The sequence below is a fragment of the Phyllobates terribilis genome, unplaced genomic scaffold (assembly GCF_046119375.1).
Source record: "Phyllobates terribilis strain yellow unplaced genomic scaffold, ASM4611937v1 Scaffold_7__3_contigs__length_470593459, whole genome shotgun sequence".
Taxonomy (NCBI): Eukaryota; Metazoa; Chordata; class Amphibia; order Anura; family Dendrobatidae; genus Phyllobates; species Phyllobates terribilis.
In genome coordinates this window covers 146,510,815-146,538,495 of record NW_027362767.1, presented here as the reverse complement: position 1 = coordinate 146,538,495, position 27,681 = coordinate 146,510,815, and the positions used below count along the sequence as shown (strand labels likewise).

The 27,681-nt window shown below is 49.9% G+C and overlaps 1 protein-coding gene and 1 long non-coding RNA gene across 8 annotated transcripts in view; one reads left to right on the top strand and one right to left on the bottom strand.

The window, feature by feature from the left end:
* Positions 1-7,315: 7,315 nt before the first annotated feature.
* Positions 7,316-27,681, bottom strand: part of LOC141154018 (uncharacterized) — a 223,861-nt gene continuing 203,495 nt past the window's right edge. For 4 of the 5 annotated variants that reach the window (XR_012247381.1, XR_012247384.1, XR_012247383.1 and 1 more), the window contains exon 3: positions 7,316-9,194. This is a non-coding gene — a long non-coding RNA (uncharacterized lncRNA). Of the gene's footprint in view, positions 9,195-23,426; positions 23,643-27,681 lie in introns of those variants that run through there. The other variant, XR_012247382.1, reaches the window with a different exon arrangement.
* NOP9 (NOP9 nucleolar protein) lies at positions 8,794-18,132 on the top strand. Of its 3 annotated transcripts, none has more exons than XM_073639399.1 (11): positions 8,794-8,936; positions 12,046-12,244; positions 12,668-13,105; positions 14,738-14,818; positions 14,900-15,041; positions 15,203-15,395; positions 15,469-15,609; positions 15,688-15,807; positions 16,987-17,217; positions 17,342-17,447; positions 17,627-18,132. In XM_073639399.1, exons 2-11 carry the CDS (start codon positions 12,064-12,066, stop codon positions 17,782-17,784), a joined length of 1,791 nt encoding a protein of 596 aa, XP_073495500.1. In that variant the 5' UTR covers positions 8,794-8,936; positions 12,046-12,063; the 3' UTR covers positions 17,785-18,132. The 3 variants fall into 3 exon arrangements, with proteins under 3 accessions (XP_073495500.1, XP_073495499.1, XP_073495501.1); XM_073639398.1 differs by having other exon boundaries at positions 8,863-9,021; positions 17,627-18,131; XM_073639400.1 differs by having other exon boundaries at positions 8,863-9,021; positions 16,987-17,228; positions 17,627-17,765.

Below are 27,681 nucleotides of genomic sequence, written 5' to 3'. Positions count from 1 at the left end.
ATTTTGGAATTTTTTTTCACCACTTAGATATAAAAGAACCTATACATGTTTGGTGTCTATGAACTCGTAATGACCTGTAGAATGAGAAGGGCAGGTCAGTTTTAGCATTCAGTGAACATGGTAAAATAAATAAATAAAAAACAACTGTGGTATTGCACTTTTTTTGCAATTTTACCGCACTTGGAATTTTTTTCCCGTTTTCCCGTACAGGATATGATAAAACTAGTAATGGCGTTGAAAAGTACAACTCGTCCCGCAAAAAATAAGCCCTCACATGGCCATATTGACCAAAAAATAAAAACGCTATGGCTCTGGGAACAAGGGGAGCAAAAACGAAAATGCAAAAACGAAAAATGCTCCGGGGCTTAAGGGGTTAAAGTCTGGTCTGGGGGTGCGATGACCCCCACAGGTCTGAGGAGCACATTCCTTAGTTGATGTAGAATGACATAAATCCATGCAACACATTCATTCCTGCTCTGAAGGTGGCAAAGGTCGTCATGAGTTTATATTCCCAAACTTTTCTGTCTCTCTGAAATTTGAAGTTACCTTTTAATACCAGTAATTTCATGTCAATGATGCTGTGATCAGGGAAACAAAAATGTTTGGCCACAGATAAAAGAATAGATCTTTCTTTTGTGTGGCGATGATGATCCTTGTCCTACGTTTTTGCCCCATCTCCCTTACATACAGACCCCCAGCTGGACATTTGGTACATATAATTAAGTACACTACATTAGATGTGATACAGCTGAAAGTACCTGGGATCTTGTGGTCCTGATGTGACTTGAGGATCTTTATCTTGTCCATGGTCCTTATAAATGGACAGGTTTGCAGGGAAATGTTCCTGTAGCTGGTGGAGATGACAGAGAACTTCTGACAATGATGCTTCTTAGATTTGGGGGCTGCCTGAAACACAGGTGGGGGGTCTGGAAATATGGATTATAATCAGGCATCTTTTTGTAGTAAGGGTTGTAGTTTCCGTGTAGCTCTCCTTAGCGCCTCCAGATTTGGATTGTAGGTGACTACTAGAGGCACCCGGTTGCTTTCTTGTTTGGTTTTGTAATGTAGGAGATGATTCCTTGATGTTCTGATGGCCCTTGTATTCTGGTTCTCAATTGTTCTTGGATGGTAGCCCTGGTTCAAAAGGGTCTTTCTAAGACCACCAAGGTGTTTGTCTCTATCCATGGGGTTGGAACATAACCGATTGTATCTGATGGCTTGGCTGTAGACATTAGTTTTTTTATGTGTTTTGGATGGAAACTGTCCCATTTAAGTATGTTGGAGGGTCAATCGGTTTCTAAAACAGGGATGTCTCTATTTCATTGTTCTGTAGCCTGATGATGGTGTCCAAAAAGTTATTTTCAGTACAGGAGTAGTTGAGTGTTAGGTTGATGGTGGGATGAAATCGATTAAAGTGTTCATGGAACGTCTTCAGCTGTTGCTCAGACTCCGTCCAGATGATTAAAATATCGTCAATGAAATGATAGTAGGCCAGAGGCCTGATGGGACTTGAGGACAAAAAGTCACTTTCAAGCTTGGCCATGAAATTGTTTGCGTACCGTGGAGCCATTTTACTTCCCATCGCTCTACCAGTCTCCTGTAGATATATGCTATTAAATTCAAAGTAAGTGTGGGTGAGGATGAATTTTGTAAGTTTCACCACAGAATCAGCATCAATTCCTGTGGTTTCCATGAAGACACACCAAGACATCTTGGTGTGGGATATTACAGTACAAAGATTCCACATCCATGATTGCCAGGATGGTTCCTCCTGGTAGAGGACCTATTGCTGCTAGTTTATTCAGTAGGTCCGTATGTCCCGCTGGGTGTCTGTATGTATGGGAGACGGGGCAAAAACTTAGGACAAGAATGAATTCTCATTGCCACACAATAAAAGAAAAAAGAATAGATCTACCTGTGGCAAAACATTTTTGTTTCCCTGATCACAGCATCATGGACATGAAATTGCTGGTATTAAAAGGTAACTTCAAATCTCAGAGAGACAGATAAGTTTGGGAATATAAACTCATAACAACCTTTGCCACCTTCAGAGCAGAAATGAATGTGTTGCATGGATTTATGTCATTCTACATCAACTAAGGAATGTGCTCCTCAGACCTGTGGGGGTCATCACAGCCCCAGACCAGACTTTAATCACAGGATGATAAAACTTTCACACTCCTTATCTATGAACTATTTCAATATTTACGGCTACAACTGTAGTAATAGTATCCTATAGTAATAGTTCTGCTTCACGTCACTTGTCTCTCATCTATTGCATTATTTCTGTGTTTTGCTGTGTATAAATGTGACTCTTCAGATTGTGTTAGGCTATGTGCCCACGATGCAGAAATGCTCCGGATTTTTTTCCTGAGCGTTTCTGCATCTCCCTGGCAGAAAAAACGCATGTGGATTGTACATGCGGATTGTACATGCGTTTTTCCTGCCAGGGACATGCGGATGTGAAGCGTTTTTCACATGGGATTTCGCATGCGGGTTGTCAAGCGATTTTTAGCATCACTTGGAAAGTGCTTGACAACTTGGTCACACTATATAAATCCATGCAACCGGCAATTTCCTCCGGGATAAATAAAGTATATCTTATCTTATATATATTTTTTTACAGGTACTATGGTACTCTGGTCTGGATGAGAGTCTCCTCTTCTCCAGACCCGGGTACCATCCGCACATTGAATCGCTTAATATCCGCATGTAGTCATGCGGATATTAAGCGATTCAATGCAAGTCAATGGCGGAGAAAACGCTGCGATAACGCAAAATAATTGGTAGTGCCGCGGATTTTTCCGCAATGATAATCCGCAGCAGAAATGTCCGCAGCATGTGCAGAGCACATGCGGATTATCATTGGGGGACATGGCAGACTTACTACCAAGCATTTTTTAAGCGTTTCTGCAGCGGAATTGCCGCTGCCGAAACGCTTAAACGCACAGTGGGCACACAGCCTTATACTATGCCTGATGAAGAAACCTGAGTAGTCTCGAAAGCTTGCTGTTTGTTACCATCTCTTCAGTTAGCCATTAAAAGGTATCAACCACTGAGGACTCACAAATCTAAATAGTTTTCTATCTACTGGCTAACACGGTACAAAGATATATATTTTCCCTGTATTTATATTTAGAGTGTCCTAATAAGGAACGTAAATCGAATATGAGAAGATGCCTTAGTTCAGGTTATGATAGGTGCTGGTTTACCTACTGGACCTTTTGAAGAGACTTTCTGGTGTATACAGATCCTTTTTGTTTCTCCATTAGAGGGAGGGACTCCAAATAGCTGAGGAGAGTAATAATCAAAAGCCACATTAGTAGGTTGCTTCCGATTATTGCCTAATCAATGTATATTGGGGTACTGTAATGGGATCTAACCTCACCCCACGACTACTCCATTTATGTTAAGTGTACCATAGCTGGTGGTGTTGTGCCAGCTGATTTGGGTGGAAACAATCGACAAGCTCCCTCTACTCTCTTGACACCTATTGTAATGTTACATCTTTTCCCATTAGGAGCCTTGTACTTGCTGTGGACCCCTTTGCTGTTCACACTTAGCCCCATGCGCTGGGTAGATACATGTGCCGCCGATCACCTCACTCTGTGCTCCAAGTTGCCCCTTTATTTGCATGTTGTCACCGTGCTCGGATATTTGTATCTGTAAACACCTGATTGCAGCTGCCGACGTCTATATAATCCAGATCTGTTCCTCCTGTCAGGATCCCTCAGCGTCTATCTCCCACTGCCTGGCGACTCTGCTCTGTACTTTTAATGACTTATTTTGCTGTAAATATGGGGGGGAAATCTTTTATTGTAAATAAATGTATTCCTATTTAAGACGCTGCGTCCGTGTGGTGCTGGATCATGTGGCAGGAGTTTATGTAAAAGCTGCAAATCTCGCCTGAGCCCAGCAGTGGGTTTTCCTGTGTATTTGGCGGGCACTTCTCTAACAGAAGCGGACCTTGTGTGAAGTGAGAGGGGATCTGCTGCCATCAGACATGGATCAGCTCTTGCCGGGCAGAAGGTTTGGACATTGACGTTCAGCATGCCCGATCCTTTTCAGTGACGGGAAAATGTGAAGGGTCTCTGGGTTTTTTGTTAGAACAAAATGAAGCCACAGCTCTGAGGGAGTGCGGCAACACTTTTTTGGCAGCTGAAAGCACAGCTCGGGGCTACACTTTCCCGATACTCTTCAGCAGTGACCGGCGGTCATTGTGCTATTGGCCGGCTACCGAGGATTGCTCTGTAGCGGCTCCTTATTCCAAGGCCGTGAACAATTGTGTAGCCGGGCGTTGGTACAATGACAGGTTGCTGACCTGCGCTCCCCACCGCTGTCCGTGTTCAGAGCACCACAGAGAAATCGTCATTCTACTGTGTACTGACTCGGCTCTGCTAGGTCAGGGAAAGCCTCGTTCAGACGTCTGTGAAGCAGCTGGATGCAAATGAGACTTTCCTGCTTCTGCGAATTGCATCAGCCCAGACCTGAGCGCTGCGAGCCCACCGCTCTGCGAGCCCACCGCTCTGCATTAAAGCCTCACTCTGACGTCTCTGCATAACCAACATCTGAATGAGGCTTTCACTGACAGAAGCGTCTGTTTAGAGCACAGCAGTACATCTCAGCCTGGCCTTGGATCCCCCATGTACTGTGCCACACGGGCTTGGATACAATCCATACGGGATGGGTATAGAAACACGGAATGTATCAGAATGGGCTTAGATTAATTCTGTGTACTACGCAGGATGGTCTGGATACACAGAGTGTACCGAGTAGGATGGGCTTGGATGCACTATCACACAGAATGGGCTTAGATACAGTCTGCACTACACAGGATTTTCTTACCTTGCAAGCTTAAATGCTCTTGTAACACTCAGGGCATCTCAAACCTGTGCGAATCATGCAGGACGGGCTTGGATACACAGTATATTGTGAAGGAGGGGCTGAGATGCACAGTATCACATAGTATGGGCTTAGATACTGAGTATCATGCAGGATGATGCAAAATGGGCTCAGATGCACTATATCATGCAGGAAGGGGTTAGATACACTCTGTACAGGATGGGATTGGATGCATTCTGTGTACCATGCAGGATGGGCTTGGATGTACTAAGTGTATCACACAGGATATTCTTAGATGCACTCCATGTATCATGCAGATGGGCTAAGATACATTATCATGTAAGATGGGCTGGGGTACACCCTGTGTACCACACAGGATGGGCTGCAATACAGAGTGCATCACGCAGGATGGGTTTAGATACGCTCGGTGCACTGCCTAGGATGGGCTCAGATACAATGTGTACCACACAGGATGGACTAAGATGCACTCCATATATCACGTAGGATAGGCTTGCACACACTGAGTGAATAGCGTAGTGTGAGCGAAATACGCTCTCCTCTATGCCTCCTGAACTCCAAATTAATAAGATTTGTTTTACGAGCGCTCGGGAAATCAGTACAGCACAGCCAGGAATGGTGTACTAGAAAAGACTTCTGCTTTATTAACACATCTGACACTTTAACCCCTTACTTCTGGGGACGTATTAGTACGCATATTTGCGTACTGCCCGTTCAGTGAGGGCTGCTGCGCTGATTCTTACAGCTGACATGTGCCCGCAACAGCCGCGGGTGGAATCGCGATCCACCCGCCGCTGTTAACATGTTAAATGCCGCTGTCAATCTCTGACAGCAGCATTTAACGCGCGCTTCCGGGTAGCGTGTCATAAGCCCCGCCCACCGGCGACCCCGTCACGTGATCGCGGGTCGCCGATGGGTGGGCATGACAACCCAGGGTCTGCAGCAGACGCCTGTGGTTGTCATGATCTTGTCGCTATGAGCGCCACCTAGTGGTCGGCGCTCATAGCACAGGACCATTTCTGCTGCATGCAGGGGACCTGCTCGTCACCTGTATGTAGCAGAGGCGATCGGATAGTTGCTGCTTCTAGTCTCCTATGGAGACTATAGAAGCATGCAAAAAGTAAAAAAAAAAAAGTTTTTAAAAATATAAAAAAAATATAAAAGTTTAAATCACCCCCCTTTCGCCCCATTCAAAATAAAATATATAAAAAAAAAAAACCCACATACACATATTTGGTATCGCCGCGTTCAGAATCGCCCGATCTATCAATATAAAAAAAGAATTAATCCGATCGGTAAACGGCGTAACGAGAAAAAAATTCTAAACGCCAGAATTACGTTTTTTGGTCGCCGCAAAATTGCAATAAAATGCAATAACGGGCGATCAAAACATCGGATCTACCCCAAATGTTATCAATAAAAACGTTTGCCTGGTGCGCAAGAAATAAGCCCTCACCCAGCCCCAGATCACGAAAAATGGAGACGCTACGGGTCTTAGAAAATGGCGCTATTTTTTTTTTTTTTTTTTTATACCAAATTTTGGAATTTTTTTTCACCACTTAAATATAAAAGAACCTATACATGTTTGGTGTCTATGAACTCGTAATGACCTGGAGAATAAGAAGGGCAGGTCAGTTTTATCATTCAGTGAACGTGGTAAAAAAAAAATAAATAAAAAACAACTGTGGTGTTGCACTTTTTTTTGCAATTTTACCGCACTTGGAATTTTTTTCCCGTACAGGATATGGTAAAACTAGTAATGGCGTTGAAAAGTACAACTCGTCCCGCAAAAAATAAGCCCTCACATGGCCATATTGACCAAAAAATAAAAACGCTATGGGAACAAGGGGAGCAAAAACGAAAATGCAAAAACGAAAAATGCTCCGGGGCGTAAGGGGTTAAATAGGGTCAGAGACAAAGGAATAGTTCCCTCTGACCTATGAACCAATAGTAACCTTAGGGGAGTGAATAGAAATGTGAAACCTCACTGCCCCTCAGTGTTACTTTACTTGATCATCATTACACAGAAGTTACAAGACAAGATGGATACCACATACTCAAAATGGATTCTTTTCTCTCACAGTAGAATGGGATCAGATACACTGTATCATGCAAAATGATCTTGGATACAATGTATCACACAGGATGGACTTGGATACACTGAATAGTGCAGGATGGGCTGAGATACTCTGCATATTGTGCAGGATGTGTTTAGATACACTGTACCACGCAGGATTGGATGAGATGCACTCCATGTAATGTGCAGATGGGCTGAAGTAAGCTGAGTGTATCACGTGGGGTGGGCTGGGATGCACTGAGTATAGTATGCAGAATGAGTGGGACCTCACTCTTGTAACTGGTGAACGGTGTTACTCTGTACAGGTCTGCGCTTATTGGAAAGTGCTGTGGACTATGTCAGCGCTATAGAAATAACATTATTATTAGATACACAGAATAGTGCAGGATTATTATTTATTCCATGGCACTTTACATGTGATAGGGGTGTACATAATAACAAGCACAATAATCCTGAACAATACAAGTTGGCGACTGGTACAGGAGGAGCGAGGACTCTGCCCGCGAGGGCTCACAATCTACATAGGAAGGCTGAGGATACAGTAGGTGAGGGTAGAGCTGGTCGTGCAGCGGTATGGTGGAGCGGTGGTTACTGCAGGTTGTAGGCTTGTCGGAAGAGGTGGGTCTTCAGGTTCCTTTTGAAGGTTTCCACGGTAGGCGAGAGTCTGATGTGTTGGGGTACGGAGTTCCAGAGTAGGGGGGATGCACGGGAGAAATCTTGTATGTGATTGTGGGAAGAGGAGAGGAGAGGAAAGTAGAGCAGGAGATCTTGTGAGGATCGGAGGTTGCGTGCAGGTATGTATTGGGAGATTAGATCACAGATATATGGAGGAGACAGGTTGTGGATGGCTTTGTATGTCATGGTTAGGGTTTTGAACTGGAGTCTCTGGGCAATGGGGAGCCAGTGAAGAGATTGACAGAGAGGAGAGGCCGGGGAATAGTGGGGGGACAGGTGGATTAGTCGAGCAGCAGAGTTTAGGATGGATTGGAGGGGTGCGAGAGTGTTAGAGGGGAGGCCACAGAGCAGGAGGTTGCAGTAGTCAAGGCGGGAGATGATGAGGGTGCGCACTAGTGTTTTTTCAGAGTCTTTGCTGAGGAATGTGCGGATCCGGGAGATATTTTTGAGTTGGAGTCGGCAGGAAGTGGAAAGGGCTTGGATATGTTGTGTGAAGGAGAGTTCCGAGCCCAGGGTTACCCCGAGGATGGGCTGAGATACACTCTGTGAACCCTGCATGATGGGCTCGGATACACTATATCCTACACAATGGGATTAGATATACTGATTGTATCCCACAGGATGGGCTTAGATACACTTTGTCAAGCCCATCCTCTGTGGTACACTGAGTGTATCCAAGCCCATCCTCTGTGGTACACTGAGTGTATCCAAGTCCATCCTCTGTGGTACACTGAGTATATCAATGTCCATCCTGATGCAGTGTATCTAAACCAATAAAGCATTATACAATCTGTATCTAAACCCATCCTGTGTGGTACAATCTGCTGAGCTGTGTATCTAACTCCATAATGTGATGGCTCAGTGGAGTGTGACACTATGGGATTAGATACACGGAGTGATACTCTTGTGTATCTATACTGATCCCAGCAGTGCAGTTGGTTGTCCTTGGTGACCGTCCACCTCTCCGCGGCTCCTCTGATTAAAAGGTGAAAAGATCATAACTTTATAAAGTATAAAGCAATCCTGACTTTCCAATGGTCGAATCCCCGCGGCCCGGGACTGATCCGCTCTCCCGCTGTAATCGCCGTTGGACGCACTGACGCAGTGGTGGAGTGCGCACAATGCAATGCTCCTCCTGCCCGCTGGGGGCGCTGCAGGACGCTGTAACTGCTGCATCTAAGGGTTAACCTTGTGACGTCATCATTCTACGCTGGATGGCAGCCATAGCTGGTGATGTCATCGCTGCGCGGCTCTTCCTGCACTGGTCTTATGGGGGTGACGTCATCAGCCGGCGCCGGAAGCACGTGTGTCTGAGCTGCGGGAGGTAATGGTGCTGTGCAGTGCTCCTGTGTGTGGCGGGTGATGGCGGCTGGTGACGGGTAACACAGGACGTCGCCCCCTCAGCAGCAGTGAGTTGGTGGTTTGGCCCAGAGTCAGTGCTGCTGGCGTTAACCTCTTCAGTTCCGGCTGCTTTTCCTTGTTGCCCTCTTCGCCCCCTTTCCTCCTCCTTCCAGGAGCTATTATTATTCTTCAGTCCCCACATCTTGTTTTGTGCAGTTTTCAATGACCCCGCTCCCTTCACCTGAAAAAGGGGAAAATAAATTGTAAAATGGCAATTCTACTGTATTTTTTTTTTTATTGGAGGAGAAGGGGTTAATGGCGTTTATTGTGCGGTAGAAATGACGTGGGAGGCGGATTGTCCCCCCGGCGGTGCGACCTGGCGGCTCCGGCCTCAGAGGGTTTTTATATTTTTATGGTTAAAAATGTCCAAATGTATTTCTCTTTTTGCTGCTCCTTGTCTGCGGTTTTCTGCGCCCTGAAGCCTCGTTCCCTCCCCCGGGCCCGTCCCGAAGCCTCGTTCCCTCCCCCGGGCCCGTCCCGAAGCCTCGTTCCCTCCCCCGGGCCCGTCCCCGAGCCTCGTTCCCTCCCCCGGGCCCGTCCCCGAGCCTCGTTCCCTCCCCCGGGCCCGTCCCCGAGCCTCGTTCCCTCCCCCGGGCCCGTCCCCGAGCCTCGTTCCCTCCCCCGGGCCCGTCCCCGAGCCTCGTTCCCTCCCCCGGGCCCGTCCCCGAGCCTCGTTCCCTCCCCCGGGCCCGTCCCCGAGCCTCGTTCCCTCCCCCGGGCCCGTCCCCGAGCCTCGTTCCCTCCCCCGGGCCCGTCCCCGAGCCTCGTTCCCTCCCCCGGGCCCGTCCCCGAGCCTCGTTCCCTCCCCCGGGCCCGTCCCCGAGCCTCGTTCCCTCCCCCGGGCCCGTCCCCGAGCCTCGTTCCCTCCCCCGGGCCCGTCCCCGAGCCTCGTTCCCTCCCCCGGGCCCGTCCCCGAGCCTCGTTCCCTCCCCCGGGCCCGTCCCCGAGCCTCGTTCCCTCCCCCGGGCCCGTCCCCGAGCCTCGTTCCCTCCCCCGGGCCCGTCCCCGAGCCTCGTTCCCTCCCCCGGGCCCGTCCCCGAGCCTCGTTCCCTCCCCCGGGCCCGTCCCCGAGCCTCGTTCCCTCCCCCGGGCCCGTCCCCGAGCCTCGTTCCCTCCCCCGGGCCCGTCCCCGAGCCTCGTTCCCTCCCCCGGGCCCGTCCCCGAGCCTCGTTCCCTCCCCCGGGCCCGTCCCCGAGCCTCGTTCCCTCCCCCGGGCCCGTCCCCGAGCCTCGTTCCCTCCCCCGGGCCCGTCCCCGAGCCTCGTTCCCTCCCCCGGGCCCGTCCCCGAGCCTCGTTCCCTCCCCCGGGCCCGTCCCCGAGCCTCGTTCCCTCCCCCGGGCCCGTCCCCGAGCCTCGTTCCCTCCCCCGGGCCCGTCCCCGAGCCTCGTTCCCTCCCCCGGGCCCGTCCCCGAGCCTCGTTCCCTCCCCCGGGCCCGTCCCCGAGCCTCGTTCCCTCCCCCGGGCCCGTCCCCGAGCCTCGTTCCCTCCCCCGGGCCCGTCCCCGAGCCTCGTTCCCTCCCCCGGGCCCGTCCCCGAGCCTCGTTCCCTCCCCCGGGCCCGTCCCCGAGCCTCGTTCCCTCCCCCGGGCCCGTCCCCGAGCCTCGTTCCCTCCCCCGGGCCCGTCCCCGAGCCTCGTTCCCTCCCCCGGGCCCGTCCCCGAGCCTCGTTCCCTCCCCCGGGCCCGTCCCCGAGCCTCGTTCCCTCCCCCGGGCCCGTCCCCGAGCCTCGTTCCCTCCCCCGGGCCCGTCCCCGAGCCTCGTTCCCTCCCCCGGGCCCGTCCCCGAGCCTCGTTCCCTCCCCCGGGCCCGTCCCCGAGCCTCGTTCCCTCCCCCGGGCCCGTCCCCGAGCCTCGTTCCCTCCCCCGGGCCCGTCCCCGAGCCTCGTTCCCTCCCCCGGGCCCGTCCCCGAGCCTCGTTCCCTCCCCCGGGCCCGTCCCCGAGCCTCGTTCCCTCCCCCGGGCCCGTCCCCGAGCCTCGTTCCCTCCCCCGGGCCCGTCCCCGAGCCTCGTTCCCTCCCCCGGGCCCGTCCCCGAGCCTCGTTCCCTCCCCCGGGCCCGTCCCCGAGCCTCGTTCCCTCCCCCGGGCCCGTCCCCGAGCCTCGTTCCCTCCCCCGGGCCCGTCCCCGAGCCTCGTTCCCTCCCCCGGGCCCGTCCCCGAGCCTCGTTCCCTCCCCCGGGCCCGTCCCCGAGCCTCGTTCCCTCCCCCGGGCCCGTCCCCGAGCCTCGTTCCCTCCCCCGGGCCCGTCCCCGAGCCTCGTTCCCTCCCCCGGGCCCGTCCCCGAGCCTCGTTCCCTCCCCCGGGCCCGTCCCCGAGCCTCGTTCCCTCCCCCGGGCCCGTCCCCGAGCCTCGTTCCCTCCCCCGGGCCCGTCCCCGAGCCTCGTTGTTGAATCCTGAGCTGCTGTTATCGGTCAGCAGATGCCGCCGCCTTCACATTTTATTTCATTTTTTGGTGCTGAGGAAAGATAGAAATTCTGTGGTTTTCAGATTTTTTTTTTACACTTAACTTGGGGTGAAATAATTTGGTGTCTTCATAGGTTGGAAATTTCCAGACACAAGAAGAAACCTGATTATTCTATTTTATTTATTTAATATTTTTTATATTCTTAATTCTATAATTTTCACTTGTTTCTCGCCTTTTGTTCTCTCGGGGACTTGTCCCTTGTGTCATCTGTATTCTGATACTTTGGTGTTAGTATGTAGTGATGTCAATCATCCAGGAGGACGAATATAGTGGCGGCAGCAACCTTCAGCTGCTCCGTCCGCACTGTCAATACATTAGTGGGGGGATCGGAGCCGGAACACGCACTGATGGTGGCATTGAAAGGGTTACACAGCCGTGATCGGAGTTTGGCTCCAGTCTCTGCTGTCAGAGGCCGGTACCAGCTGTGTGACCCACCCCCGCACACGCAGACCCCGCACGCACATATTATGTCCACAGCTGCCAGGCTGTTCATCCTGAGCCGGCGAAGGGTTTTCCCTTCTGGAGTCACTTTTTAAGCAATTTCCCAACTTTTCACCTTTTTCATTTTCTAGGGAGACAACAGAATAACGATGATGGACGCAGAGCGGAAGAAACTTACTGAGCGGAAAAGACCTCGCAGCATCAAAAGGAGCTGGGAGTCAAAAAAGGTGGAGGAGAATCCGGCCCCTTCCCTGGACCCCAAATTTCTGGAATATTTCCGACGAGTGAAAGAAACACTGGAACAAGACTTTGAATCGGAAGAAAATCGGGGTAAGAAGCCCCATCACTAATGCAAACTACCTCCTCTTCTGTGGTCCCACCAGCACATCACCGCTGCAGCCAATCACTGACCTCAGCTGTGACGTTTACACATAGTAGTATGTTATAGCTGTGATTGGCTGCAGCGGTCACGTGATGAATAGACGTGATGTCATCATTGCCAGGGATTCTATTATTTTAACACATTTCGTTCTCTTCCTCCCGGAGTCTGTAATAGACGTAGAATGATCCCCCGCCGCCATCAAGCGGTCAGCACTGGAGAGGGATTGTGCTGCTGATACAATTGTCACAAACCCCCAGCTGTGAATAGTATTATCTAGTGTTTCCATTCACTGACAGCAAGTAGCAGTCTTGCACCTTGCGAGGTACGGATACATCTCGTCAGCATTCGATTTCATTTTCTCCATCTCACAGCTCTCTTTGTCCGGAACGTCTTCAAGGAGGTGAAGGGGAACGAGCGGGCGGTGGCGGCCGACGTTGCCGGGAGCATTACCCTTCAGAAGCTGCTGGCGCTCGCCTCGTCTGCTCAGCTCTGCCAGTTTCTGGATGTCCTGAGTAAGAGCTGGCAGACCATATGTTGGCATCGTACCGGGTCACACGTGGTTGAGACCGCTCTCCTTCAGTACGAGCGGCTTCAGGGAGCTGAGGAGGAGGATGATGATGAGGAAGATGGGAGTGATCCCCGCACCAGCCTGGACGATCTAATTCTGAGCCTTTGTGCCGAAGTGAAGTGCAAGTTCCTGCCTTACAACCAGAACACCCACGGCAGCTTCATCGTGCGGACTTTGTTCCAGGTGCTGAGCGGAACCGTCCTCAGCAAGGACCCCAAGAAAGGCGGTCAAGCGTCCACAGGTAGACCTGGTTTTTTTTTAGGATTACAATGTTCTTCCTCCATATTTCTTTTAAGTTGCCATAAGCTGAGGTTCTCAGCAAGCAGAAGTATTGAAAAGGAAGAATTGCAAAGTAATTAGGCTTTAGTTCAAAATCATCATAAAATGACTTGTATGGAAGAGCTTCAGTACCTCTCACGGCCACTACACCATGTATGGCGCTGTGCCAGTTCTCCCATTCACTTGTATGGATTTGCTGCAGTACTGCTCACGGCCACTACACCATGTACGGTTCTGATTGATCAAATCCCTTAAAGCGCCCCTGTCAGCAGGATTGTGCAAAGTAAACTACATACACTGTCAGGTGGACGCCGTTACCCTGAGTAAAATGATACCTTTGTTGATGAAATCCGTCCAGTGGTTCTTCTGTAATCTTTATTTTCAGTTCTGCCATAATGAGATGCTTGTGCTCCGGGGCGGGACTTAAGTGGGGGGCTGTAGCTGCTGCTCTCATTATGTATGCCTATCTCTGGCCTCTGACAGGTCACTCTGCTTTCAGGGACCTGCCTACTGTTTTAAATATTGCCTGTGAAATTTACATCCCCCAATATGGCCGCCGCAGCTCGCACATGCGCAGTAGCATCTTTTGGTTGGTGAGCTGCTACTGCGCGGGCGCCATTTTGCTAGAGGAAAAAGAAACTTGCCTGCTGCAATATAGCCCCCGCAGCCTGCGCTTGTGCAGTAGCATGTCTCAAGTCGCTGAGTGGTGCTAATGTGCATGGGTGGCACCATATTGCTGCACCCAAATTCTTTTTCCTCTAGCAAAATAGCGTCCGCGCAGTAGCATCTCGCCAACCAAAAGATGCTACTGCGCATGTGCGAGCTGCAGCCATTTTGGAACATGTAAATTTCAAATTGGCAGAGAAATTACACAGGCAGTATGTAAAATAGTAGTGATAGGCATACATAATGAGAGCACCAGCTACAGCCCGTCCCACCCCAGAGCATGGGCATCTCATTATGTCAGAACTGAAAATAAAGTTTACAGAAGATCCACTGGATGGATTTCATCAACAAAGGTATCATTTTACTCAGGGTAATCGCGCCCACCTGACAGTGTATGTGGTTTACTGAGCACAATCCTGCTGACAGGTGCGCTTTAAATCAGGTGATTGATGGCAGTGTGCCCCCCACACCTTCATCCAGAAAGCCCCCTTAAGGACTCACTCACACTGGAGTATAACACGGCCGAGTGCTATCTGATGTTTTATCGGACCAGTGTTATACTATGGGGCAGGTCAGATCTGCGATTATTTTCTCATACTATTCGGTATGAGACAACCATCTCTGCATGCTGGATTCGTATCGCACTCACCCATACAAGTCTACATACATACAAGATGTGTGAAACATCGCACTGCACTCGGATGTCATCCAAGTGCAGTCTGATTACTGCTGACACTCGCAATGGAGGAGATAGATAAATTACTTTCTCCGTCTCCTCTGCATCTGTGATGCTCTCATGCGAGAGGACGGGCACACTGACACTCGGCTGTCGCTCGCTGCAGAGCAGAAGCGGAGTGTCATTAGCAGATGGCATCGGATGCTCCCGCCGGTGTGCGAGCCCTCACTGTCTCCTCCTTATGTCTTGCAGTCCAGTCTGAGTTTGACGTGCCGCCCAGTTTCCTGCAGGAGTTACAGGAGATGAGTGGATTATTTAAGGGTGACATCGGAGGTGAGTTGATATCGCCCTTTAGTGACCTATAAATGATTTCACGGAGACACCCGCCTGACCCTCGCTCTCTGCCCTCACCAGTCTTTGCCACCCATGAACTGGCCGGCCTGGGCATGCAGACCGCTCTAGTGGTTCTACACCGGAAGTCTCCTTCTACGTGCGCCGCGCTCTGCGATGATGTCATCGGTTATCTGTCCTCCAGGGAGGTCTCAGGACATGGCCGGTAAGGGCGTGGACGAGTGAATGCTGCCCTCCTGTATTCTATTGGTTGTACAGCCTTAAAGCTCCTCCCCCTTTTTTACACTCCGCCCATGAGGAGCCAGGGTGTTTTGGAAGGACTTTCTGAACCCCGAGTGATCTTTCCTTTTTTTTTTTTTTTGTAAGTGTCCTCCTAGTTTTCCTTAAGGATGAGACCAGCAGTCGCCTGTTTGAAAAAATTCTGGAAGTTTCCGAGCCGAAGCAGCTGCAGCGCCTCTTTAAAACCCAGTTTAAAGGCCAGCTAAGGGAGCTGTCGGCGCATCCCATCGCCAACTATACAGTGCAAAGACTGATCCGTGCCATCCAGAGCAAGAAACTGGTCAGTAATGCCCCCTAGCCCCTTCCCTTAACTATAGTATCACAGTGACCACCACTGACTGTCATTTTGCCAGTTCTCTGCGCTGTTCGAGGAGCTGTCGCCAGGAATAGAGGATGTTTTGGCTAAAGGTCACATGGGGATCATCACAACCCTGGCGGAGGCTTGTAAGAGACTGGAGAGTCACCAGACGGAGCTCGTCACACACATCATGGAGGTAGGTGCCCCCTACAGTTCTGCATCATTGTACTCTTAATATCTTACAATGCAAAGAAATATTCTCACCCTCCCCCAGGCCTTCCACTGTGCCGCCCCGACCTCCCGCCAGATCACCTGTGTACTGCTATTCCTGTCTCTACTGACCTACGAGATTTACTACAAGATCGAGGAAGAGGAGGAACCCTCTGAGCATGAAGTAAGATCTCATATTCCTCACTACTCTCTTCAATACAAATGAATGACTGTAGGGGGCAGTATTACAGTAGTTATATTCTTGTACATAGGGGGCAGTATTATAGTAGTTATATTCTTGTAAATAGGGGGCAGTATTACAGTAGTTATATTCTTGTACATAGGGGGCAGTATTATAGTAGTTATATTCTTGCACATAGGGGGCAGTATTATAGTAGCTATATTCTTGTACATAGGGACAGTATTATAGTAGTTATATTCTTGTATATAGAGGCAGTATTATAGTAGTTATATTCTTGTACATAGGAGCAGTATTATAGTAGTTATAGTCTTGTACATAGGGGCAATATTATAGTAGTTATATTCTTGTACATAGGAGCAGTATTATAGTAGATATATTCTTGTACATAGGGGCAGTATTATAGTAGTTATATTCTTGTACATAGGGGCAGTATTATAGTAGTTATATTCTTGTATATAGGGGGCAGTATTATAGTAGTTATATTCTTGCACATAGGAGGCAGTATTATAGTAGTTATATTCTTGTATATAGAGGCAGCATTATAGTAGTTATATTCTTGCACATAGGGACAGTATTATAGTAGTTATATTCTTGTATATAGAGGCAGTATTATAGTAGTTATAGTCTTGTACATAGGGGCAATATTATAGTAGTTATATTCTTGTACATAGGGGCAGTATTATAGTAGTTATATTCTTGTATATAGAGGCAGTATTATAGTAGTTATAGTCTTGTACATAGGGGCAATATTATAGTAGTTATATTCTTGTGCATAGGGAGCAGTATTATAGTAGTTATATTCTTGTACATAGGGGCAGTATTATAGTAGATATATTCTTGTACATAGGGGCAGTATTATAGTAGTTATATTCTTGTACATAGGGGCAGTATTATAGTAGTTATATTCTTGTACATAGGGGGCAGTATTATAGTAGTTATATTCTTGTACATAGGGGGCAGTATTATAGTAGTTATATTCTTGTACATAGGAGGCAGTATTATAGTAGTTATAGTCTTATACATAGGAGCAGTATTATAGTAGTTATATTTCTGTACATAGGAGCAGTATTATAGTAGTTATATTCTTGTACATAGGTGCAGTATTATAGTAGTTATATTCTTGTACATAGGGGGCAGTATTATAGTTGTTATACTTTTCAGGAAAACCCAGATGTGAAGCTGCAGTCTGTCAACTACCACGGCTCCATATTACTACAACACCTTCTCCATTTTGAAGATCCCGCTATAGTGCTGCACAGCCTGGGGAATATGACTGAAGCGGACCTCCACACCGTAGCTTGTAGCCCAGCCGGCAGCCATATATTCGATGTCCTGCTCGATGGGACCAATATTTCGAAAAAACAGAAGAAGAAAGTTTTACGAAAGATAAAGGCACGTTTACAGTTACGGTTTAGGACCTATTCCCAATTTTTTGTTTGGGGTCCGGAAATGTTCTTTTGTCCCCTTTTGTGAGAATTCCTGAACTCCGACCCTTTTCTACATTTATCCACCTCAGGTTCAATGCATGGAGCTGGCGTGTAACAAGTATGGCAGCCGAGTCCTGGACCGCGTATGGAATACCTCCACCATGGGAGTGAAAGAGGAGATCGCTCAGAAGCTCGGTGAGACTTGTCTATTCCCCATAAAGGATTTGTCCGGTCTCCTAAAGTTTAATCAAAAACTGATAAAGTTTTGCAACTTTTTAATATATTTTTGCTGTCAGTGCAGCAGATTTGTTTTAACGTTGTACCTTTATTCTCTTTTTTTGCCATAAAATGTTATTTTTCTTTCTTGTTATCAGTTATAAGACTCCGGGAGCTGCAGAATGACCCCATCGGACATCACATCGCCCGAAACTTCGCTCTAAATCACTTTGTAAAGAGGAGGAAAGTTTGGGAAGAGCACCAGCAAGTGGAGAAGAAGCGGCGCAAGATGTTTGCTGACATCCTGGAGGATTGAGGAGAAGTTTAGCAGCTGCTGTGAGGAACTTTCCTTGGTGTCAATCGGTTGCTGCCTCTGGCCCATCAGTCATGGTGACCTCTTGGACGATATCTTGGTTCTTGGGATGAGGTGGCTACTGGGTCAGTTTAGAACTGTCTCCAGTCAGTATGGATCTATAATTGAGGACTGAGACAATTCCTCCTCTGTACAACCCACGGTATTGGGTTCCAGTCCTGGATCACAATGGCGGACACCACCACTATTGACTATTGCAGTTGTATCCAGAATTTCACTGACGTTTCTAGTCCCGAAATCTTCATTCTCGACTGTATATAGGAGCATTCCTCATAAAAGTCAGATGTGTATTAAAATGGATCATTTTATAAACTTTCAAAATTGTGTAATTTTTGTTTTTACATTTTAGCCCCATAAAGGAGGCCCTTTATTGCACATTACAAAGGTGAAAAACGTTTTCTAATATCTTACTCCTAGGCTGAGAGCTGATCACTTGAAGTTACAGGCTCAAAGCCTGAGGCTGCACTAGATCACTCCTCTTGTCAGGTGCACTCTTTTTTTCTCTCACCCATGACAACAACACGGAGGTAGGGGATCCTCCCTTCATGGACAGGAAACCTACAGGATAAAAGGACGCTACCGCTCCCCTGCATCAGTTGGATTCCTGTCCTTGATGGGGGGGAACCTTTCTTTGGGGCATACCTGAAGAAAAGAAGACGTGGCTTCACCAGTTGTTCCCAGTCCTGGCCGTTTGGCTCAGGCATCGATCCCTTCCCTGCCTCAGCCGATGCAGAGGTCCTGAAGCACCACAGTGGGTCTGGAGGGGCCTTCACTAATGAGCTGGCACAAGTTGTGTCACCAAGCTTGTCGGATTGCTGGTTTCTGCGCATCTCCAGCAGCGCGTTCGCCTGAAGGTGCGCTCCATGATTACGTGTGCGAGGGAGACATGTGACCGGAAGTCACCAGAACAGCGGTTCCCTTTGGTCCAGCGGTCCCTCCAGGTAGTATGGAGCAGCAGGGGAGACCCCAAACAGCTCAGCGACGATGTGGCAGTGGCCGCTCGAATGGAAGGAGCAGCAGAACCACGCAGCAGAGCCGGGGCTCCAGCAAGGTGGATGGATCCTCAGCCTCCAGAGGGGATCTATCAGCTGATATGATTCCTCCTCCAAATCCGGTGCCCTTGATTACCTCCGAGTGGTAAGTGATCTTCATGAATGTTCACTTTGTAATGGGGTCCCCTTTCTTGTCATTCTGTTGTCAGGAAAAGAAATGCATAGTGAAGTCCAAGCACAGGGAGTGTGCGCTCTGTAAAGAAGGGTTTCCACATCCTGGGAGAAGACACTTTGTCAGTCTTGTATGGGACAGACATTGTGACGAGTCCTCTGACTTGGCCTCCGAGTTGAGATCTGGTATGATGGCGGAGGTTAAAAATTCCCTAAAATCCCTGTCCTAAGGAGAAGGGAGTCATAGGAGAGGCAAGAAATCTAGGCGGTTTCCTCCTGAGTCAGATGCCTCTGACAAATCAGAAGATGAAGATGGGGGTTTAAAATCTTCCTCTTCAACTTCGTCATCAGCTGAGGATATGGGAGGACGTCACTGTTTTCCTATAAAGGAGACAGATAAGCGAATTAAAGCAGTTGGATCCACAATGGGTATGGTTGATCCAAAACTGGCAAAATTACATGCGTTGTTACCACAGATGCAAGCCCCAAGGAATTGGGGGCTTATCTAGGAGATTTCATAGTCCAGGGAATCTGGTAAGGGGACAAAAGGGTAGTTTCATTGATCATGAAGGTCTACAAGCAGTGGAGCAGGCTATAATGAAGCTCTTATTGTCCCTTCAAGGTCACCATGTAAGAATCCTTACAATCAGGTGTTGGTGGCCTATGTAAACCATCAGGGAGGAACCCGGTTCAGGCCTTTTGATGGAGGTGGCAAGACATTTTTTAAGTAGCAGAGGATCATCTCCTTTCAGTAACAGCTCGCTGCATAAAGGGCAAAAAAAAACTCCAGAGCAGACTTTCTGAGCCGGAATCGGCTAATACTGGGAGAACTGGTGTTAAATCAGTCGGTCTTCAACCAGCTTGTGAGCATGTGGGGCCTCCCGGACATAGACCTGTGTGCGAACAGACCGAACAGGAGGGTCCAAACATTTTGTTCCCTAGACCATGGGGGGGGGGGGGGAGTCCTCGGGTAGTGGATGTCATCTTGATTCCTTGGTATTCTAGTCTGGCCTATGTATTTCCACCAGTAATTCTGATCCCAGCACTTCTAAGGAAAATCAGAGAGGACAGAGCGAGGGTTATACGGATTGCTCCCTTCTATCCCAGAAGGCCATGGCTTTCCTGGTTAAGGGTAATGTTGGTCACAGAACCATGGGTGCTTCCGGAAATTCCAGATCTTCTCTCCCAGGGGCCGGTGCACCGCCCTCGAGTAGCCAGTCTGCATTTGACAGCATAGAATTTGAGAGGACACTATGAAGAGACAAAAGATTTTTCCCTAATTTAATTTCCAGCCTGCTCCAGAGTAGGAAGGCAGCCACCCCTAAGATTTATGGCAAGACCTGGAGGAAATTTCTAACCATCTCGGGAGCAAAAATAGAAGAGGGTGTACCAGTTAGTGCCATCTTAGAGTTCCTGAAAAAAGTTCTAGAACGGGGTCTTTCTCCCAGTACCCTTAAGGTTTAGGTATTGGTGCTTGTAGCGCTGTATAATTGTGCCCTGGCAGGTAATCGTTGGATTTCCCGGGTCATTAGAACCTCCTCTAGATCTAGACCCATTATTAGGCAAAAGTTCCCCCCGTGGGATTTGAATCTGGTCCTAACAGCTCTGACTAATTCTCCATTTGAACCCTGAGAGTCAACATTACTTAAGGTCCTCTCCTTAAAAACATCTCTCCTTGTTGCCTTAACTTCAGCTTGCAGGGTTAGTGACATTCAGGCCCTGTCAGCAGGCCCTCCTTTCACACAGATCCTGGAAGATAGGCCAGGTCTGGTTTTAAAATGACTATTTGCCCAAAGTAGCCTCTGGTTTCCAAAGGTCTCAGGAGGTAGTCCTTCCATCTTTTTGTACCAGCCCAAAAAATCCTAAAGCAGAAAAACTTCATACGCTGGAGGAGATGTCTAATTAAAGAGGTTGTCCACTACTCTTGACATTGATGACCTATCCCTAGGATAGGTCATCAGTGTCTGATTGGCCGGGGTCCGACACCCTACACCCGACCAGTCAGCTGCTATTGGTGTTGGCGGCCGCTGGCTGGAATTACTCACTTGCTGAGCTGCTCCGTCTTCTGATAGTGGTCACCGCAGGGTACTACACATCTGCCTCCTATTGATTTGAATAGGAGGCAGATATGCAGTACCGAGAACTGGCCACTAGCAGAAGATCCTAAGGATAGGGCATCAATGTAAAAGTAGTGGACAACCTCTTTAACTAGCTGTTAGTCACACAGGCCTGGAGAAGGGATGGGTCATTGTTTGTTTCCTTTCCGGGACCTAAGAAGGGGCTTAAGGTTTCAAAATGTATGTTGGCTAGATAGATTAGGGAGGCAATCGGTTTAGCCTACTCAACGAGTGGGAATGTTATTCCAGAGGGGTTAAAGGCTCACTCCACAAGAGCAATGGCAACCTCCTGGGCGGAAAGGTCAGATGTATCCATCAAACAAATTTTGTAAGGCAGCTCCCTCAACTTTCTATAGACACTACAAGTTGGATCTGGCCTCCTCCGATCTCACCTTTGGGAGAAGGGTGCGGCAGGCTGTGGTCCCTTTCTGAATATCATTACCAATAAGAATATAAACTCTGTAATTCTCTCCTTGGTGCTGTCATGGGTGAGAGAAAAAGACGTAATTACTTACTGATAATGGGATTTTTCAGAACCCATGACAGCACCCTCCCGTTACTGGTTGGTTTTGGTGTTAGGTCAGGGGGGGGATTAAGGGTTTATGGTGTTGATGATTGAATAGTTGTAATAACCATTATCTGTAATCCAACTAATGCGGGGGGAGGTGCTACCCTTTTATTCTGTAGGTTTACGGTCCTTGAAGGGTGGATCCCCTTTCTATGCGGTGCTTTCATGGATTCTGAAAATTCCATTACCGGCAAATAACTAGGTCTACTTTGTGATTATAAACTTGGTGGTGATGGGATTTTACACAAGGCCACAAGCTTGGTGGCGACTGTCTCTTACGCGAGGCCACAAGCTTGGTGGCGACTGTCTCTTACGCGAGGCCACAAGCTTGGTGGCGACTGTCTCTTACGCGAGGCCACAAGCTTGGTGGCGACGTCTCTTACGCGAGGCCACAAGCTTGGTGGCGACGTCTCTTACGCGAGGCCACAAGCTTTGGTGGCGACGTCTCTTACGCAAGGCCACAAGCTTGGTGGCGACGTCTCTTACGCGAGGCCACAAGCTTGGTGGCGACTGTCTCTTACGCGAAGCCACAAGCTTGGTGGCGACTGTCTCTTACGCGAGGCCACAAGCTTGGTGGCGACGTCTCTTACGCGAGGCCACAAGCTTTGGTGGCGACGTCTCTTACGCAAGGCCACAAGCTTTGGTGGCGACGTCTCTTACGCGAGGCCACAAGCTTTGGTGGCGACGTCTCTTACGCAAGGCCACAAGCTTGGTGGCGACGTCTCTTACGCGAGGTCACAAGCTTGGTGGCGACTGTCTCTTACGCGAGGCCACAAGCTTGGTGGCGACTGTCTCTTACGCGAGGCCACAAGCTTGGTGGCGACGTCTCTTACGCGAGGCCACAAGCTTTGGTGGCGACGTCTCTTACGCGAGGCCACAAGCTTTGGTGGCGACGTCTCTTACGCGAGGCCACAAGCTTTGGTGGCGACGTCTCTTACGCGAGGCCACAAGCTTTGGTGGCGACGTCTCTTACGCGAGGCCACAAGCTTTGGTGGCGACGTCTCTTACGCGAGGCCACAAGCTTTGGTGGCGACGTCTCTTACGCGAGGCCACAAGCTTTGGTGGCGACGTCTCTTACACGAGGCTACAAGCTTGGTGGTGCTCCACTGATGAGAAAACTGGTGACTGTGCGACTCACTGCTGCAGGTTCCCCTATGTTCTGATCAACCACACAAGACTCGGCAGCGATTGGTAGATGTGATGTCGCCGACACTGCTCACCTGGCAAGGAAGTGAGCGGAGCCAGATTACAACTTTAATGTGTCATACAGGATTTATGCTCTGCTTATAGAGCAAGCTCAGCCACTGATAATAGCAGCATTTAAGAGGTTAAGCTGCTAAGTGTGAGAGCGGCATTTAAGGATTTAACAAGTCTATGGTGAGTTCTGACAACCATCGGCCCCCACGCAAACTCATAACTGTAGCCAATTTTTTGTTTCCACTTTCATTTTTTTCCCTTATTCCAAGTTAAGTCCAGCTTTCGGCTCTTGGCTAGGTCCTTTTCCGTCAACCTGCCGTTACCTCCATGTTCCTCAAGGTGGCGCTACAGCTCAATAGAGGCTGTAAATCGTGTCCGCTCAGTTCTGATAACTGATAAATGGCGGCTCATGAGTATTCAGGCTTGTTAATGAAGCGGACGGTCTTATAGGATCGGATCATTCTAGAGTAGGATAAATGCAGTAAGCGACCAATAAGGAAGCCCAGTTGGATGAATTTTGAGGTGCGATGCAAAACCCACCTCGCTGCCAGGACTGTAGATCGGAATTTCCTTTTGGAGGCCCCTTGAATCCAGCGTCCTGCCATCTCCTCGGTGCTGGAAAAGGGGCATAGAAATGAATGAAAGGGCTCTGTTTTCCCACACTGCCTCACAAAAGACCCTCGTCTATCAGTGCCCCCCGTTACATAGTGACAGGCGAGGCCGCTCTGCTTCATACATACAATGGAGGGGGGAAAGGAGGATAAGGGGGGGGGTCCACATTCATTTCCAAGGGGCCTGGATGCTTCCTGGGCACCGGATATCATGCTAATGAGGAGCCGCAAAGCGAGAGGGGGCGGTGGGATGCCCTATAAAACATCTTACAGGATTCATGTCATCCCCTAAGGCTTAATCAGTTACCACTATTGTGCCAAGCAGTTTTGTAGTTCTTTTCGGCCACGTTTCGGTTATGTGCATGCAGATGTTTTTTTTCCCTTTACAGCGGGTCTATTCCAGAAAATGCCTTAACATTTGCGCAAAAAAAAAAAAAAAAAATTTCTATTCTGTGCACACAATGTCTTTCAGATGGTATTCCACCTGGCACCTGCTGAAAAGGTTCAAGATACATTGTGCACATGTTCTGTCCTTTGTAGCTTGTGTGCCCGTACCCTGAGACACCATGTGCGCGTACTTTGAGATGCCGTGTGCCCGTACCCTGAGACACCATGTGCGCGTACTTTGAGATGCCGTGTGCCCGTACCCTGAGACACCATGTGCGCGTACTTTGAGATGCCGTGTGCCCGTGCCCCGAGACACCAGGTGCGCGTACTTTGAGATGCCGTGTGCCCGTACCCTGAGACACCATGTGCGCGTACTTTGAGATGCCGTGTGCCCATGCCCTGAGACACCATGTGCGCGTACTTTGAGATGCCGTGTGCCCATGCCCCGAGACACCATGTGCGCGTACTTTGAGATGCCGTGTGCCCGTACCCTGAGACACCATGTGCGCGTACTTTGAGATGCCGTGTGCCCGTGCCCCGAGACACCATGTGCGCGTACTTCGAGATGCTGTGTGCCCGTACACCAAGATGCCGTGTGCCCGTGCCCCGAGACACCATGTGCGCATCCTTCGAGACGCTGTGTGCCTGTACCCTCGGTGTGTGTTCACATGCATCTTTTTGTTGAGTTTTTGAGTAGGAAACGCCAAAATCCTTCTCAAAAATTTGGGTCCCGGTCTATTTGCGTTTTATTTGGTCACTTTCCCCTTTCCTGTCTTGTGGTATTAGTTGACATTTTTTGGCGCCAAATTAACCAAAATGGCGCATGCAATTCATGAATTTGGCACAAAGTAAAAAATGAGCTTTCTGCCTGTCTTGAACTGCTTTTGTGTCTTTTTGGTGCCAAAAGTTGCAAACGTTTTGCCAAAATTTTAACACACAAAAAAAATTACATCGGGGGAGGGGGTGGGAGGCCGGAGTGAAGTTACGCCAAACTTTGCAGCTTTGCAGTTGATGAATCAGATGAAAATATGTGGCATTGCTGGATGCTCCCCGTAAAGTGGAAACCAAAAAAAAGCAACGAGCAAATATAAAATAAACTTCAAAAAAGGCGCAAATAGAATAATGAGTTGGGTGTTAACAAAGAAAAGACACAAAACTAAACAACAAACAGGTGCAAAGGCGATAAAGCGGTGCTCTGCTGAACAGGTGATGTGTAATGCTGCAGGCTGATCAGAGGAGGTCGGGATGGAGGATGATGATGGAGGAGGTGTAGGAGTCCTGTGCTCTCCTCATGCTGCTGTTCGCTCTACAATGTCTAAAGCGCCTTCCACGCTGCTGAAGATCCAGATAATGTCCTGCAGTAAGTGCGTCTGCTCCAATACTAGTAGCCATCTACAGTGAAGAGCGATGATGGTGTTACATAAATGGCGGTGGAGTGTGGTCGTAGACCGTGTTCCCTGTAGTCACTAACCACAGGTGACAGCAGGTGGATGACATTGTGCTATGCTGCCCTGTGTGTATGGTGGCCACAATACAGCGACAGGTCCACTCTCTTATAAGCCGACAGCACAACACATTTTCTGCTTTTTGTCTAATATGATTGAATGAATACAGTAGACACGTAATTTACGAGTCCGGTGTATGCATGAGCCTCTACCCTCCTCTCACTGTATGAGTGACAGCTGGAAGCAAAGTGTCTGCTGAAAAATAAATCTCATACAAACACTGGGAAAAAAAATCTGCACGGTAAGTTACATATGTTGGGGATTTTAAACTGGAAGGGTTGTATTTTTTTTTTTTTAATGCTCATTTAACTAATCTTCGCTAATTTCAGAGACCCTCTGCCCGCTCCTCTGCCCTTCTGCCATAGCTCCGACCCTCTGCCCGCTCCTCCGCCCTTCTGCCGTAGCTGCGATCCTCTGCCCGCCCTTCTGTCATAGCTGCAACCCTCTGCCCGCTCCTCCACCCTTCTGCCATAGCTGCGACTCTCTACCCACTCCTTCGCCCTTCTGCCGTAGCTGCTACCCTCTGCCAGTTCCTCTGCCCTTCTGCCTTAGCTGCTACTCTCTGCCAGTTCCTCCGCCCTTCTGCCGTAACTGCGACCCTTTGCCCGCTCCTCCACCCTTCTGCCTCAGATGCGACCCTTTGCCAGTTCCTCTGCCCTTCTGCCTTAAGTGCGACCCTTTGACCGCTCCTCCACCCTTCTGCCTCTGGTGCGACCCTCTTCCAGTTCCTCCGCCCTTCTGCCGTAACTGCGACCCTCTGCCCGCTCCTTCGCCCTATTGCCGTAGCTGCGACCGTCTAGCCGCCCTTCTGCCATAGCTGCAGCCCTCTGCCCGCTCCTCCGCCCTTCTTCCGTAGCTGCGATCCTCTGCTAGTTCCTCCACCCTTCTGCCTCTGGTGGGACCCTCTGCCAGTTCCTCCGCCCTTTTGCCGTAACTGCGACCCTCTGCCCGCTCCTTCGCCTTCTGCCGTAGCTGCGACCCCCTGCCCGCTCCTTCGCCCTTCTGCCGTAGCTGCGACCCTCTGCCCGCTCCTTCGCCTTCTGCTGTAGCTGCGACCCTCTGCCCGCTCCTTCGCCTTCTGCCGTAGCTGCGACCCTCTGCCCGCTCCTTCGCCCTTCTGCCGTAGCTGCGACCCTCTGCCCGCTCCTTCGCCTTCTGCTGTAGCTGCGACCCTCTGCCCGCTCCTTCGCCCTTCTGCCGTAGCTGCGACCCTCTGCCCGCTCCTCTGTCCTTCTGCTGTAGCTGTGACCCTCTGCCCGTTCCTCCGCCCTTCTGCTGTTGCTGCGACCCTCTGCCCGCTCCTCCGCCCTTCTGCCGTAGCTGCGACCCTCTGCCCGCTCCTCCGCCCTTCTGCCGTAGCTGCGACCCTCTGCCCGCTCCTTCGCCCTTCTGCCGTAGCTGCTGCCCTCTTCTAGTTCCTCTGCCCTTCTGCCATAGCTGCGACACCCTCTGCCCGCTCCTCTACCCTTCTGCCTCAGGTGCGACCCTTTTCCAGTTCCTCTACCCTTATGCCTCAGGTGCGACCCTCTGCCAGTTCCTCCGCCCTTCTGCCATAACTGCGACCCTTTGCCCGCTCCTCCACCCTTCTGCCTCTGGTGCGACCCTCTGCCAGTTTCTCCACCCTTCTGCCTTAGATGCGACCCTCTGCCAGTTCCTCCGCCCTTCTGCCTCTGGTGCGACCCTCTGCCAGTTCCCCCGCCCTTCTGCCTTAGCTACGACCCTCTGCCAATTCCTCCGCCCTTCTCCCGTAACTGTGACCCTTTGCCCGCTCCTCCACACTTCCGCCTCTGGTGCGACCCTCTGCCAGTTCCTCTGCCCTTCTGCCTTAGCTGCTACCCTCTGCCAGTTCCTCCGCCCTTCTGCCATAGTTCCGACCCTCTGCCCGCTCATCCACCCTTCTGCCTCAGATGTGACCCTTTGCCCGCTCCTCCGGTCTTCTGACTCAGCTGCAACCCTGTGACCACTCTTCTTCCCCATTTTTCGTTTTTCCAAACCATCAAATTCAAGAACTGACTGATCACTCGCTGCCTGATGCATCCACCCGAGGCCATTATCACCAGATACTCCGTGGTTTTAATGTTATGCTGCTGTGAGTCTTGTGCCACAACTACTCGCCAAATATAAAGCTGCGATGTACAGGATGTGTCCTCAGAGCCACAGGTCAGGAGATAATGGGAAGTGTTAGTATTAAGGACAAGTGCGGCGATGCTCTGCCATGCGTGCCAGCGGATACCGAGCAGGAGAGGCAGAGACATAATGAGAATGGATGGCAGGACTAGTCTGTGTCGTGGA

Coding starts and splice junctions, on each gene's coding strand:
- NOP9 (XM_073639399.1), top strand. CDS start 12,064: ATGATGGACGCAGAGCGGAAGAAACTTACTGAGCGGAAAAGACCTCGC. Junction 12,245..12,667: donor TGAATCGGAAGAAAATCGGG/GTAAGAAGCCCC, acceptor TCCATCTCACAG/CTCTCTTTGTCCGGAACGTC. Junction 15,808..16,986: donor AGGAACCCTCTGAGCATGAA/GTAAGATCTCAT, acceptor TATACTTTTCAG/GAAAACCCAGATGTGAAGCT.